The sequence below is a fragment of the Mesoplodon mirus genome (assembly GCF_964341445.2).
Source record: "Mesoplodon mirus genome assembly, chromosome: 12".
Classification (NCBI taxonomy): Eukaryota; Metazoa; Chordata; class Mammalia; order Artiodactyla; family Ziphiidae; genus Mesoplodon; species Mesoplodon mirus.
In genome coordinates, this window is record NC_138988.1 from 8,018,019 (window position 1) to 8,033,601 (window position 15,583).

The window sequence follows — 15,583 nt, forward strand, 5'->3', positions numbered from 1 at the left end:
AATTATCCAAACAACAGGAGAAGAGGACCAACAAGGCTCAGGAGCCATGAATTCCAGAAATTCCTTGTGTTTCTTAGCATAGACAGATGGTCATAAACTTGATATTGCAAAGGGAAGTGTACTCCTAGCTGGGGACTGGGAGATAGAATACTGTTGGTATGGGCCTGGCCCAGCTTGCTCTAAGGCTGCCCCAAATACTCACATCTGCTGAACAAATGGTAATGAATTAAGGAACCGGTATGATATGATAGAATTAAAAGTCTGAGACCAGATTTTTAATGTGGTTAGATATACACTTACTATATGACCCTCCATTCCACTCCTAGGTAGTTACCCAAGAGCAACGAAAACATATGTCCACATAAAGAATTGTACATGGACATTCCTAGCAGCTTTATGCATAAGAGCCAAAAACTACAAACAACCCCAATAACGCTCAACACGTGAACAGATAAACAAATTGTGGTATAACCATACAAGGCAATACTACTCAGCAGTAAAAAATAACTTCTGATACATGCAACAACATGGGAGAATCTCGGAAAAATTATGCCGAGTGATCAAGGGTAGGTGTAAAAGAGTTTGTACTCTATGGGTCCATGTACATGAAGTTCTAGAACACACAAAAACAATCTACAGTGACAGAAAGCAAATCGGTGATTACCTGTGGCTGGGGTAAGGCGTGGGGATCGACTGGAAAGGGTCAAGAGGGATGTTTTTGGTGTGATGGGAGTGTTCTGTATCTTGATTGTGAGGATGATCACATGGATGTAAAGTCTGGAAACTACACGGATACTGTATGATCTTGGATAAGTAACTCTGTCCTTCTGGGCCTTAGTTTCCCTATTTGTAAAATTTGGTGGTTGGGTTAGATGATGTATAGGATTCCTTCTGACTCAAAAATTCCCTTGATATAACAATATCCAACTCTTAATGTGGAAGTAGAGTAGCAAAGTGCAACTTTCTTTATAGGAATTCATTTTATAGCCAAGGATGAGTTTATTTTTGAGAGCATAGAGTATCTGTTAGGTTACCCAATAATATTCCTTTGGGGAACAGAGCCATTTACAGGCCAATTTTACTTAAGGAAACAGCTGAGATAATGATTTGCGTGTAAGAAGGATGTTCCTGTGGAAATCCCGCGGGTACCTGAGGAGGGCCTTTTCCAGCGACCCTGTGGGGAGGGAGTAGGACACAAGAGACACAGCTGGCAGGGCTGACAGGGCAGCTGAGGAAGGCCATGTTCACCATATCACCTCTGAGAGCCCCAAATGCCCGGGGCCTGTGGTGGCCCTTTTAAATTTCCTCTTTACAGGTCCATTCCTGGCACTTAGTAAGCACTTAATGATGTTGTTGATGATGATGATGATGAAACTGCTGCTGATGATGATCATCATTTCCAGTCCTCAGACAGTTTGTGCAGAAGTAAAGGGCTGTGGGATTTCAGAGCGTGTCATGGGAAGAGGGCGGGGACAGAGCTGACCGGAACACAGGACTTGGACGGGGGCTGCCAGCGCTAGGGCCACCCTTGCTGGGCCATAACAGCCTGTTGATTTCCCACACTCGTGTGTCTCCAGGTCATGAAAACCTACCACATGTACCATGCGGAGAGCATCAGTGCGGAAAGCAAGCTGAAGGAGGCCGAGAAGCAGGAGGAGAAGCAGTTCAACAAGTCGGGAGACCTCAGCATGAACCTGCTCCGGCACGAGGACCGGCCCCAGCGCCGTAGCTCCGTGAAGAAGATTGAGAAGATGAAGGAGAAGGCGAGTGAAGGCCCTGGGTATCGGGGTGGGAAGGAAGGGGAGGGCCAGGCTCCCCACAGCCTCAGCCTCCCCCTCTGCACCCTGAGGGACTAGGGGTGGAATAATGCTGCCAGTGTCTGCTGTCTTGGAGGTCAGTGTCGTGGTGGAGGCAGGGCTGGCCATGCCTCTGCTCACACTTGTTAGGCCTCAGGCGAGGGTCAACAGCAGGAGAGGCACTCAGCTGGCAAGACAGCTGAACTGCGATGAGACTCTCACCCAGCGAGCACATTCTGGCAAGAATCACCAGGCATTAGTGGGGGTGGGGCCTGCCCTGGACGTCAGTTTAGTGGCTGGGGGGCTGATTGGGACTTCATGTGTCCCAACAAGAGGGAACAGCGCTGGCGTACCAACCAACACCTGGGAACCAGGTAAAGAACCATTCTGAAGAAATTGCCATCGCCAAGCCAAAGCTGGGCCAGTTAGAATCCTTGTGTGTTGGTGCTGGGAAGGTGCTTTGGTAGGGCATGGTGAAAGTGCTAGTTTTGGAGTCAGGCTGAGTTTTGAAGATGCCACATGTACAGCAACTCTCTGACCTTCAATATTATTTAATTTATTTATTTACTTTTAAATTAGTTAATTAATTTATTTGTTTTTGGCTGCTTTGGGTGTTTGTTGCTACGCGCGTGGGCTTTCTCTAGTTGCAGCAAGCGGGGGCTGCTCTCCGTTGCGGTGCATGGGCTTCTCATTGCAGTGGCTTCTCTTGTTGTGGAGAATGGGCTCTAGGTACACGGGCTTCACTAGTTGTAGCACGCGGGCTCAGTAGTTGTGGCTTGCGGGCTCTAGAGCGCAGGCTCAGTGGTTGGGGCACACGGGCTTAGTTGCTCTGCGGCATGTGGGATCTTCCCGGACCAGGGCTCGAACCCATGTCCTCTGCATTGGCAGGCGGATTCTTAACCACTGCGCCACTGGAGAAGTCCCTGACCTTCAATCTTAAAAGTTGACAGTGATGACAAACAAATCTCCTTTCTCTGGTCAACTCTGATCAATTGATAGTGGCTGCCCAGAGCCCTACGCTGAGGATTGTGAACCCTCTCGAGGCTTTAGTTAAAGACAGTGCTGTGATCAATTAATGATGTCTGTCTTGGCCAAGGAATTTAGAGGGGCAGTGTGCATGCTGCTTTTTGTCATCCTAGATTGGGTTACTTCTAAGGTTCCTTTCTTCTTCTTCTTTTTTTTTTTTTTTTTTGCGGTACGCGGACCTCTCACTGTTGTGGCCTCTCACTTTGCGGAGCACAGGCTCCAGACGCGCAGGCTAAGCGGCCATGGCTCAGGGGCCCAGCTGCTCCGCAGCACATGGGATCCTCCCGGACCGGGGCACGAACCCGTGTCCCCCGCATCGGCAGGCGGACTCTCAACCACTGCGCCACCAGGGAAGCCCTAAGGTCCCTTTCTTCTTAAAAAGCTATGATATTCTTGTTGAATTTTCTGCATTCATTCATTCCAGGCAATCAGCAAACATTTCCTGAGCTCTTTCTATTTGCCAAACATTGCATCAGATGTTTATTTGGGCTTCTATGAGACTAATTCTATGATTATATGATCCTACAGCTCTTAAAAATTATAGGAGATTGAGTGGGAACATAATCCAACAGGACGTGAGTAAGCTGGCAAAGTAACCAAAGGCAAGTAAAATAAAATTTCAGGGTAATTTCCAAAGGCAAAGAAAAATACGCTCCACAATAACCAGGCAGAGACCCAGTTAAAAAATGGGCAAAGGAATTGAATAGACATATCTCTGAAGAACATATATGAGTGGCCAATAAATACATGAAAAGATGCTCAGCATCATTAGTTATTAAGGAAATGCAAATCAAAACCACAGTGAGATACCACTGCACACCCACCATTATGGCTAAGATAAAAAAGTCAGATAATCACAAGTGTCGGTGAGGATGTAGAGAAATTGGAACCATCATACATTGCTGGAGGGAATGTAAAGTGATTCAGCCACTTTGGAAAATAGTCTGGAAGTTCCTCAAAATGTTAAACATAGAGTTACCATATGACTCAGCAGTTCCACTCCTAGGTATCCACCCAAGAGAAATTTCAACATGTGTCCAGACAAGAATTTGCACATGAATGTTCATAGCAACATTATGCCTAATAGCCAAAGGGTAGAAACAATCCAAATAAATAAACGTCTGTCAACTGATGAATAAAATATGGTGAGTCCCTGTAAGGGAATATTCAGCCATGAAAAGGAATGAATACAGACTACAGCATGGATGAACCTTGAAAACAGTAGGCTAAGTGAAAGAAACCTGTCACGAAAGACCACATATTACATAATTCCATTTATTTGGAATGTCCAGAGTAGACAAATCCATAGAGACAGAAAGTAGATTATTGGTTGCCAGGAGCCGTGGCAGAAAAGAATGGAGAGTGACTGCTAATGGGTACAGGGTTTCTCTTGGGGTGATGAAAATATTCCAAATTTAGATAGTGGTGGTGGTTGTACAATATGTCTGTGAATATACTAGAAATGAATGTTTAAAAATAAGGTAACCAGGGCTTCCCCGGTGGCGCAGTGGTTGGGAGTCCGCTTGCCAATGCAGGGGACATGGGTTCGTGCCCTGGTCCGGGAGGATCCCACATGCCGCGGAGAGGCTGGGCCCGTGAGTCATGGCCGCTGGGCCTGCGCGTCCGGAGCCTGTGCTCCGCAACGGGAGAGGCCACAACAGTGAGAGGCCCGCGTACTGCAAAAAAAAAAAAAAATAAGGTAACCAGGCAGGGAATTACAGAGCTACAACATAGGGGGGTAGCTATAGAGGGGATATGTAGAGAGGTAGAGAAAGCCCTGGTTAGTGGGGTCTGGAGACTAAGTTTTAGTTCAGAGTTGTATGCTAACTGGCCATTTGGCTCTTGGACAAACAACTTCTTTTCAATTCTCATTTCCTCGCCTATAAAATGGATGAATTAAACTAAGATATCTTCAAATATCCTTTCCGGGCATAAAATTTTATGAGTCCATGAAGGGCTGAAAATGGTCTCATGGTTATAGTAGCCTCCTGGAAATGGGCCAGGAATTTCAAAACTCTCTGTGGAGGTTGGGTGTGTGGTTGGTACAGGGTATAACCAGAAGTTTGTTTCTAGAAATTCCCAGAATAAGTGAACCCTGGAGAAAGGTCAGAGGAGATGTCTGAGGAGAATTAAAAGGCTGACAATGGGGGCATCTCTACTGAACAGCTAGAGAACTCAGTCTGGAGGGAGGAAGGTTGAGAGTGCCTAGGTAGGAAGAAGCCCTGTTTCTTTAAGGAGAGCTGTCTCTCTCCTCAGCAGTGGGACTCATCTGTCTGAAGCGGGCAAGGGGACAGCTCTCCAACCCACGGACTCTTTACTGCTTCCTGCCCAGGATGGCCCAGAACAGAAGCAGCTTCCCAGGGAGGCGGTCCAGCTCCTAGCCAAGACCGCCCCTCTGGCTGCCCACCCCGCCTCTCCCCACCACGCACATCCAGACAGCCAGTGACAGTCATTTCATGCTGCCCACGCAGGGACTGTTCTGGGTGCTGTAGGCTCTGTCATGAACAGGGACCATTAAGTCCCTGACTTCACAGAGCTTACTTTCTAGCAGGGGACCCTGAAAATCATCAAGTAATCAAAGAGGTAAAAAGTGTAATTTGGGCTGGTGAAAAGTACTTATGAAAAAAATTGAGCAACCAAGATGTCCTTCAGTAGGTGAGTGGCTAAGTAACTGTGGTCCATCCAGACAATGGAATGTTATTCAGCACTAAAAAGAAATGAGCTGGGCTTCCCTGGTGGCGCAGTGGTTGAGAGTCCGCCTGCCGATGCAGAGGACACGGGTTCGTGCCCTGGTCCGGGAAGATCCCACATGCCGCGGAGCGGCTGGGCCTGTGAGCCATGGCCACTGAGCCTGCACGTCTGGAGCCTGTGCTCCGCAATGGGAGAGGCCGCAACGGTGAGAGGCCCGCGTACCGCAAAAAACAAAAAAAAAAGAGATGAGCTGTCAAGCCATGAAAAGACACGGAGGAACCTTAAATGCATGTTACAAAGTGAAAGAAACCAATCTGGAAAGGCTACATACTGTACAATTCCAACTATATGACATTCTAGAAAAGGCAAAACTATGGAACAGTAAGAAGGTCAGTGGTTACAGTGGTTAGGTGGGAGACAGGGGTGAACAGGTAGAGCACAGAGGATTTTCAGGGCAGGGAAACTGCTCTGATACTATAATGATGGATACATGTCCTTATACATCTGTTCAAATTCACAGAATGTACAACATCAAGACTGAACCCTAAGGTAAACTGTGGACTCTGGGTGACTACAATGTGTTAGTATAGGTCCATCAATTGTAACAAATGTACCACCTGGTGCCAGGGGGGTGTTGATATGGGGGGATGCGGTGTTTGTATGGGAGTAGGGGTGTGTGCACGAAATCTCAGCACCTTCCTCTCAATTTTTCTGTGAAGCTAAAACTGCTCTAAAAAAAGTCTCTTAAAAATTAAATAAAAATGAAAATAATCACTAAAAATTGAACAAAGATTAAATGAATGGGAAAAATAGAGCAGGACAGAATGTGGGGAGGGGGCGGTCAAGATGCCGGGGACACATTTTAGACACGGTTGTGTGGTCAGAGGCCCATGCGACTGTGTGACCGTGGCTAAGGACCTGAATGACGTGGAGCAGGCCACGCGGGGACCTGGAAGGGTGGCCTGCCAGCCGGAGGGAATGGGTCTGAGTCTAGAGGCAGGAATGAACTTGGCCTCTTAAAGGACATGCAGAGGAGGGGATGACAGGAACGTGGAGGAAGAGCCAGGTCATGAGAGCTTCACAGGCTGTCGTCCGGGTTTGGGCAGCCTCTGGGGGTGTTGAGTAGGGGCCTCCGGAGGTCTAGTTACACTCTGCTCTGGCAGACCCCCGGAAAAGGCCACTGCTTACCCAACAGTGCCGACGATGGCTGCACATGTGCAGTGTCAAGTGAGCTTTTTGAGTACAGGGTCCAGATCTTACTCACCTGGCCCATGGAGTAAGGCTTTCCAGGGCCGTGCGGGGAGCTGATCGCAGGCAGTGACCCTAAAGAAAATCTCAAATCCCGCCCATCAGTGGCTCTGCTCTCACATCCACTCTTTACTTCCTCCAGAGGCAGGCAAAGTATTCTGAGAACAAGCTGAAATGCACCAAGGCCCGGAACGACTACTTGCTGAATCTGGCGGCCACCAATGCAGCTATAAGCAAATACTACATCCACGATGTCTCCGACCTCATCGACGTGAGCTCCTGGGGAGTCTGGGGTTGAGCAGGGTACTGCACTGCCTGGTGCGAGTCATCAGCTGAGGGAGGGCTGGCCCTTGTCCTTAGCTGGCATGTGGGGCGGCCAGTGGCCCCTGGAGCCCTGATGGAGGGGAACGACAGGGAGCCTTTGGGGCCTGGGAGAGGAGTATCACCCTGTGGCTTCTACCTCCATGGGTGGGAGTGGGCCTCTGGTGGCCCTTGCACACTTGGGCTGGGCAGTTGTAATTCAGCGTGCACTTTCCAAGCGCCCTCCTCTACAGCAGGTCTTTTACTGGGTTTGGGGGTACAGGGGTGATTGTACACAGTTCATGCCCTGGGGAACTTCCCAGGGTGGTAAAGATGCTTATCTGTTTAACACCCCTGGGTCCAGTCCACTAGACAAACACGCACATATGGAAGAAAATAATGAATGAGACAAAATTATACAGGTCAGCTTTACTTGGGGACGTTATGCTGGGAGAAATCAGGCAGTTTAAGCAGAGGGAGATGGAGCACTGGCTCCTGAGCACCAGCTGTGCAGGACACACTGGTAGGACAGTGAGGCCTTGGGGAGAGTTCTGTGAGTGGCGCCTTCGGGGAGGCTCCTGCGTCATCTGCGACAGAGCTGGGGCTGCTTCGCATGTCTTCATGCAGACAGGGATCTGGCCCAACAGATGCTCGGTCAGGCTTCCTTGAGGGTGGGTGCGTCCTTGTCCTCTGGCCTTGGTGTATCCCGTCAGGAAGTCAGAGGGTCACTGCTCTTCCCTTGGCTGCAGAGGGGACCCATTATCGCCATTATCACCACCCCCAGGAGAGGGAGCTGCCTGGCACTGCCTTCCAATTCCCCGGGGGCCAGACCCCTCCTCTTTCCTACCTTTCAGCTTTCTTTTTCACACAACCCTTTCACCTTTTTATTTACCAAATTTTTATTGGGTGCCTACTAGCTCTAGATCTTTTTTTTTTTTTTTTTTTTTTTTTTTTTTGTGGCACGCGGGCCTCTCTGTTGTGGCCTCTCCCGTTGCGGAGCACAGGCTCCGGACACGCAGGCTCGGCGGCCATGGCTCACGGGCCCAGCCACTCCGCAGCATGGGGGATCCTCCCAGACCGGGGCACGAACCCGTGTCCCCTGCATCGGCAGGCGGACTCTCAACCACTGCGCCACCAGGGAAGCCCCTAGCTCTAGATCTTGAGGTACAACGGTGGATAAGAGCCAGTGGGTCTGTCCTCAGGGAGCTCAGCCTGCATAACCCTGATGCATTAAAGGCAAACGCAATGCCAAGCAGGTGTTACCGTGAGAGAGGTGGAGGGAGTTGTGGACACCTGGATGAGGGACACCTGGTGTGAACTCTGAGTGGGGAGAACATCAAGGAAGGCTTCCTGGAGGCAGTGACCTCTAAACTGAAACCAAAGGAAGAGTATTTAGGCAGGAGGAGAGAGGAAAAGTCTTCAGGCAGAGGGAATGCGTGTGTGAAGGCCTGGAGATGAGAAAGAAGGCAGTGAGTTTGGGGAGCCGCGAGGAGCACTGCCATTGCCCAGATCTCAGTCTCCCGCTCCCTCTGAGGGTTTTGCCATGACTTGTGTCGTAAGATTCCAAAATGCATGAGGGCCTCCATCATGAAAGATTTGACCGTGGAATAGGAGGTAATCGTTAGTCACTGTGACGGCCCCACCTCCATGTCACCACCCTCACCTGCACCTTCTGTGTGTGCTTCTCTCCAAGTGCTGCGATTTGGGCTTTCACGCCAGCCTGGCCCGCACCTTCCGGACCTACCTCTCAGCCGAGTACAACCTGGAGACCTCTCGCCACGAGGGGCTGGACGTCATCGAGAACGCAGTGGACAACCTGGATTCCCGAAGTGACAAGCACACAGTCATGGACATGTGCAACCAGGTCTTCTGTCCCCCCCTCAAGTTTGAGTTCCAGCCCCACATGGGGGACGAGGTAGGCTTCTCCTAGGAGCCCATGCTTGAGGTTGCTTCCGTCTGTCTCCCCTGGGCTCCCAGAGCATCGGTGGGAGGAGAAGGTCAGCTGAGAGACCTGGGGTCAAGTTCTTGGTGCATGGGCTTCCCCAGCTGAGGAGTTTACCACGAATACCTTAATCTTGGTGGCTCAAGTCCCCTACCTGCAGAATTGGGAGACCATAGCTTCCCATGAAATCCCTCGCAGCTATGTCTAGAAGACCCCAAGGGAGTCCCGCATCTGCACACAGACAGTCATCTCACGTTCTCCCCTCGGATGGATAGCCTCGAATCACCGAAGGCGGGGCCTCAGCAGAGCCACTCAGACCTGTGCTCCAGTGCTGTGAGCCCTTGGAGTACCAGCCAACCCAGTTTTCTTCAGGGCTTGCGCTGCTGACATCCTCATTATGTTCTGGAAAAAAAAAAAATGGGAGAAGGCGCTCTTCACTAGCCCCTAAGCAGCACACTAGTTACCTGAGTGTCACACAACTTCTTATGAAAATAGCTCCTTGAGCTTTTCCATGTCATTCCTCTCTCCAGGGCTCAGGCCCCAGTCCCTGGAACCAACGGAGACAGCCACCAGGTGTCATGTCTGCCTCCCCGTCTCCACCATCTCTACCCCAGGGACATGTGCCCAGAACTTTCTCCTAGTGGCCCCGTTCCCTCCCCCCAGGCACACGAGAGTCAGGGGGACCCAGCCAGCCTCTGGATCCCAGTGGGAGCTCAGCTGGGCTGTCGCTGCACCTGCTTAGCAGGGAAGGACCAGGAGGCGCCTTTAACGATGGCATTTGCTGGACCCTCCAGTGGCTCTGCCCACTTTCTTCATTTGCAAGAGATGCCTTCTGCCAGGCTTCCCCACAGCTCCTGCCCCATCCCTGTGCCCTCATGCCAGCCCTTTGGCTCATCATCTGGTGACTGCAGGGTTGGCTTGCCCAGTTAGTGGTAAAGAACAGAGACCTGCTGTCCCTTATGAGCTCAGCCAAGTTACGGCAGGCAGCCCAGCCCACAGGTAGTGAGAGCCCTGGTGGGAATGGGTGTAGGCGAACAGTATCGCTCTCCTATCTTCCTCTCTTCTCCCCTCCTCTCTCAGCCGCCCCTGTGAGAGGGCCGCTGCCCCAAGCCTGCCTCTCACTCGAGCATCTTCCCGCTGGGCCACTCCGCTGTTTCCCATCCTTTGTTCTTTTCACTGGTTTCTCTTAGGCAGTTGCTTCCCTACCACCACTTCCTGCCTGGAAATTAACCAATTAGTCTCACTTAATGAGATTATGTCCAAGCTCTGAGTAGCAAACCATCACGTGCTGCACAAATGTAGACCACAACCGAGAGCGTGAGAGGGTGGCCCCTGGCTCCCAGCTGGCTCTGGTGTCACTGGGTACAAGCTGTGTGACCTTGGGCAGGTCACTTAACCTTTCCAGGCCTGTTTCCGCAGCTGTCGATGGGGATGTTAACGATAGGCCGGCCCCAGCTACGCACAGGTGGCGAGGGCCCGGGTCAACCACAGGCGGTGGCTGTCATTTCTGCAGGTGTGCCAGGTCAGTGCTCAGCAGCCCGTCCAGACGGAACTGCTCATGCGGTACCACCAGCTGCAGTCCAGACTGGCCACTCTCAAGATCGAGAACGAGGAGGTGAGTGAGCCCCTCGGCCCTGTGAGGGATTTCTTTACAAAGGCCTGACTGGTCCTGCAGAGTCCACTCTTGCCATGGAACACATAAGAAGTCAGGGTTTGGGCTTCCCTGGTGGCGCAGTGGTTGGGAGTCTGCCTGCCGATGCAGGGGACACGGGTTCGTGCCCCGGTCTGGGAAGATCCCACATGCTGCAGAGCGGCTGGGCCCGTGAGCCATGGCCGCTGAGCCTGCGTGTCCGGAGCCTGTGCTCCGCAACGAGAGAGGCCACAACAGTGAGAGACCCGCGTACCGCAAAAAAAAAAAAAAAAAAAAAAAAAAGAAGTCAGGGTTCATCTGTAAGATGCACAACTGTCAGAACCACCTACACCAAGAATCTTTGATGGCATGGGGAATGCTCACAAGATGTTAAAGAAAAGCAAAGAGGAAGTAGAACTCTATGTTCAGTACTGTCCTAACGAGGATAAACTGAAGTATGTGTGCACGTTTCTGTGTATATTCACGGGCATAGAAAAAAAACACTGGAAGGAAATACTTTGAATGTTGATAGTGGTTTTGTCTGGGTTGCAGGAGTATAGGTGATTTCTGTTTTCCTCTCTGTGCTTTTCTCTATTTTCTGCAGTGAGCTTATGTTATTTTTATCATCAGAAATATAGTAGGTATTTTAAATTACACAATGAAATAACCCAGGGCACACTAAACATGTCATAGATTCTGAGCTCCAGAGAGCTTCTGTCTCACCGTGGCCAGCATACCTCCCTTGCAGCTGGTGGCTCAGGACTTCCGCCAGGTGGGCACAAATGGAAGTTCCAGCTGGGATGCCCCCACCCAGGGAGGACATCACCCAATTGGAGGACACCAGGACATGGGAGTGTCACCCGAGATCATGGGCAGGTCCATCCTTGAGAAGTGCAGTTGCAGCTGGAGATGGGGAGCTGTGGTCCCTGTCTTCAGACCTCAAGAGGGCTGTTCTAGGCAGAGAAGGCAGATTGCTTTGTGTCTTCAAAAAGGATGTAGCCAGGACGAACGTGAGCCAGAGTATAGCTAAGGATGAACGAATCAAAGCAGTCCCTGGGGGAGGTTATGTGGAGACAAATTATATCTTTGTCTCTCAAGCCTGAGAAGAGAGAGGATACGGCCAGAGTGATTTCTTTCTTTATTTATGCCCTACATCTTCCCCTGAAGCATTTTAAACTGTTGACATGGAACGGTATATGCTGTATATGGATAATAATGTTAATGGAATTTAAATTGGAAATCGGGGCCACGGAAAGGAGGGTGAAGCACATGCTCCTCTGGGTAGGCTGTTCACGGCCATGGAAATGCTCAGTTTTGAACCTGAGCTTCTGTGAGGCTATGTTAGAAAGAACCGATTCACTCATTTATTCATTCAAGTATTTATTTAGCACATACTATGCGCTAAACATTGTGCAGAGTTAAGTGAGTGGATGAGACAATATAGTACCTCCTCTCACGGAGTTTATGTTCTAGTGAGAAAAGACAGGTGGTAAAACACAAAAGCGAACGAACCCATAAATGAATATGTACACAGAATATCAGACACTAAGTTAAGGATGGTGGTCGGGGGTGGGCGGGGGGAGGCCTGATGTCACCAGGAGGCGACTTTTAAGTTGAGATCTGAGTGACAAGAGAGGCTTTGAGCAGCAATCACTGTGCAGCGAATGTGGACGCAGTTCTCCCAGGACTGTGTTTGGAACGACCCTCCATCCAAGTTGCAGTGCGCCCTTTAGGCACAGTTCAGTGAAGGGCTGTGGGGAGGCCGGGGCCCTGCGTATGGAGCCTCCAGGGTCCCGCTTGGTCCCGGGAGAGGAATCGGAGTCCTGGAGGACCGAGCACACTGCGTGTGTCTTAGGTCTATCTTCCTCAAGGCTGTTTTTTCTCAGTCAGGCTTGCGTGGACTCAGTGGCCGACAGCGGAGGAGTTCACTCACTGAGGACAGCGCTGCCCTTATCCAGACTGTGTCCCCTCCCTTCTCTGGGTGAAGGAAACGGGGAGCGTTTCTAGCATTGCTCCTCCTCAGGGACCTGCGTCCCAGGAGGAGCTGGTTTGGGGTTTTATAACCATAAAGAAACACAAACCTCAAAAACCAAGTTCCTTGTTGGTCACAACAGCCTCCGACGTTGTCTCCAGCAGAAGCAGTCCCATGACATGACTTTAGATTAGGCCACCTGGCTTCTTCCCCCAGCCAGCTACTGGCCTTACTTTCCACATCACTGTAAAGGAAATGAGCATCTTTGTCCTGCCTGCCTCCTGATGCTTTATGTGGAAGAAATCAAGGAACGGTTGGGAAAGGACTTTGAGGTGTCAAAGGCATTCTGAGGCTGAAGGATTTTTGTCAACCTGAAGGATTTTTTGTGTTTCCCCAGGTTAGAAAAACCCTGGACGCCACCATGCAGACCTTGCAGGACATGCTGACTGTGGAGGACTTCGACGTCTCCGACGCCTTCCAACACAGCCGGTCCACGGAGTCTGTGAAGTCAGCCGCCTCCGAGACCTACATGAGCAAGGTCAACATCGCCAAGAGGAGAGCCAACCAGCAGGAGACAGAAATGTTTTATTTTACAGTAAGTGGCGTCCTGGCCCAGGACCCTCTGTCTGCCACCCCACCAGCAGTGATTTTGGGGAGCGGCCCAAACTACTGGGAGCCAGAGGAACCATGTGGGTCAGTTAGGCCTACAGGTCTTCCAGCGTGCTTTTCAGGTTAAATTGCCTGGCGTGGCTTTGTGAAATGCAGGAAGTGAGCTACCAGTGGGTAGCACCGGCCTTGATCTTGGATTGACAGTTATTGTGATTTTCCTGTTCTAGAAAAAATACAGAGAGAGTTGTGTTCAGTAGAGTGAGAGGAAAAAGGGCTAACAGAGCCAGGTGCACGCCCCAAGTAACAACCCCCAAGTTTAGTGTATGGTTGTCATGTCAAGTTGTGTCAAATTTGGGCATGGACTCTGCAGACAACACCCTGAGTGATCTTTGCAAATTGCTGGTGAGTTGCCAGCCCTTCATGTAGAATCCCAGATTACTTACATTTCACTTGGCCAAGGAGGAACAGGGATGAGAGCCATCGGGGCTTTATTGCAACATGTATTTAGTGAACATGGAATGAGGTTAGAAGGGACCTTACATCTTCCATCTGATGTTTGATCCTGTTCAGCCTTATCCCTGCCCAAAAGTCATTTGGATTCTGCTTGAACAACCCCAGATTAAAAAGCTCCCTCCTTCCCCAAACAACCCTTTTGTTTGGCTTGTGGCTGGCTACAGATATTATGATGTTTTCCCGTATCTCTGTTATCTTCAAAAATCTTCCTTACTAGGATTTCTGGTCATTGATCTTAATTCTGTTCTCTGGGGCAACCCAGAGAGAGGCTAATTCTACTTGACAGTCTGGCAAGGTTGCAGGGAGCTGGGTTTTTATTTCTCCAGGCTAAACATATCTACTTCTTTCAATCCAGCCTCTTAGGCTTTTGTTTTGAGTGCCCTCAGCATCCTAGCGACACTCTCCGGAACATGTTCCACTTGTCAGTGCTTCTTCTAAAGTGAGATTCCCAGCAGCGGAGTGACCAGCACAGAGCAGGGCTAAACTTTCACCTCCCTCCACATTAGGGGCTATGCTTCTCTTTCCGTATGTCCTAAGATCATATTCTTTTTTTTTTTTTTTTTAAGCTAGTATCAGTTAAATCCCTGTTCCCACCGTACTGCCATTAAACGAGGCCACCCTCCTCCTGTGGGATGTGTAGGTGATGTCTTGGGTGGGTCTGATGTTTATCACCGCTTAGATTTCCTCTTGATGGGTTCAGCTCATGGTTCCAGACTGTCACAATCCTGATCCGGCTTCTCATCACAATCACATATGCTGTCTCTTCAGACCTTGTGTCTGCAGATTCAGTAAGCATGGCTTCTGTACCTTAAAGTTTGTCAATAAAAAAAAACTAATTGGTACTTCAGGGCCCAGGCCAAAGACAAGAGTTATTCAAAACATGCCACTAGGCTAATATTGATTCATTAATCAGCACTTTTAGATTGTGGTCATTTAACCAGTCATAAACCCAGCCAATTCTAATATCCAACTCCATTTCATGCTAGGCCTCATCAAATCCCTGTCAAAAACCAACGGTTGACGCCTACTGCATTTCCTTCATCAACATTCTTTGACTCTGTTGCTTTCAAGAAAGAACCGATTTACTCATTTATTCATTCAAGTATTTATTTAGCACATACTATGTGAATACTATGTGAATCAGCCCATACCAGTTTCGGGGGCTCACCACTTCCACGAGGGGCCTACTGTGTTTGTAGAGAATTTATGGGTTACAAAGATAAATGAGGAGTGTGGATGAGTGTTGTCACTTAGGCAGCAGAAGCAAAGAAGGGGGTTCAGCCTGCTTGAAATTAAAAGACAGCATCCATGATGGGGGTCATGGATGTTATATTTTGATCTGAATATACAAGTTATCGACCTGGTTGGCTAGTACACCTCATGATGTGATGTTGTGACATTATTTAGGTATTTTGAGGACATAACACTCCTTTTAAAGCAAACATTAATACGATTCAATGGCATTCTTTTCTTCATGGGTCACACGTGAAGCCTGGGTGAAGCTTGAAAGAAGTAGCCAGGATCCCCAAGCCCTAGAGCCCCAGTGTGTAATTTGCACTAACCAGGTGTAATTTGCACTAACCCACCAAAGCATGAGTTACAAGTTTGGAATTGGAGCTTCACCTGGCTTGGGACAGTGAGGCAGGATGGAGAGAACACCTACTTATACTGCAGCTCTGCTTTTTATGGTGAATTCTTAAACACAGGGCGATAAAATCAGAGGGCTATATTACTGGAAGCATCCAGAGAGAGCCTCTAGGTGAGTAGTTATCAAACCGAAGTGTGCTTTTGAATCATGTAGGAAGCTTGTTGAAAATGTAGGTTCCCAGACTACCACCCTCCCTGAGGTGGCACCC

General features: G+C 49.6%; 1 protein-coding gene across 4 annotated transcripts in view; it reads left to right on the plus strand.

The window, feature by feature from the left end:
* SRGAP3 (SLIT-ROBO Rho GTPase activating protein 3) overlaps positions 1–15,583 on the plus strand; it is a 280,149-nt gene that overhangs the window by 199,615 nt on the left and 64,951 nt on the right. For all 4 annotated transcript variants that reach the window (XM_082639785.1, XM_082639787.1, XM_082639788.1 and 1 more), the window contains 5 exons: positions 1,578–1,763; positions 6,904–7,032; positions 8,755–8,976; positions 10,517–10,618; positions 13,003–13,200. In XM_082639785.1, coding sequence (XP_082495911.1) covers positions 1,578–1,763; positions 6,904–7,032; positions 8,755–8,976; positions 10,517–10,618; positions 13,003–13,200 — 837 coding nt within the window. The remainder of the gene's footprint in view (positions 1–1,577; positions 1,764–6,903; positions 7,033–8,754; positions 8,977–10,516; positions 10,619–13,002; positions 13,201–15,583) is intronic.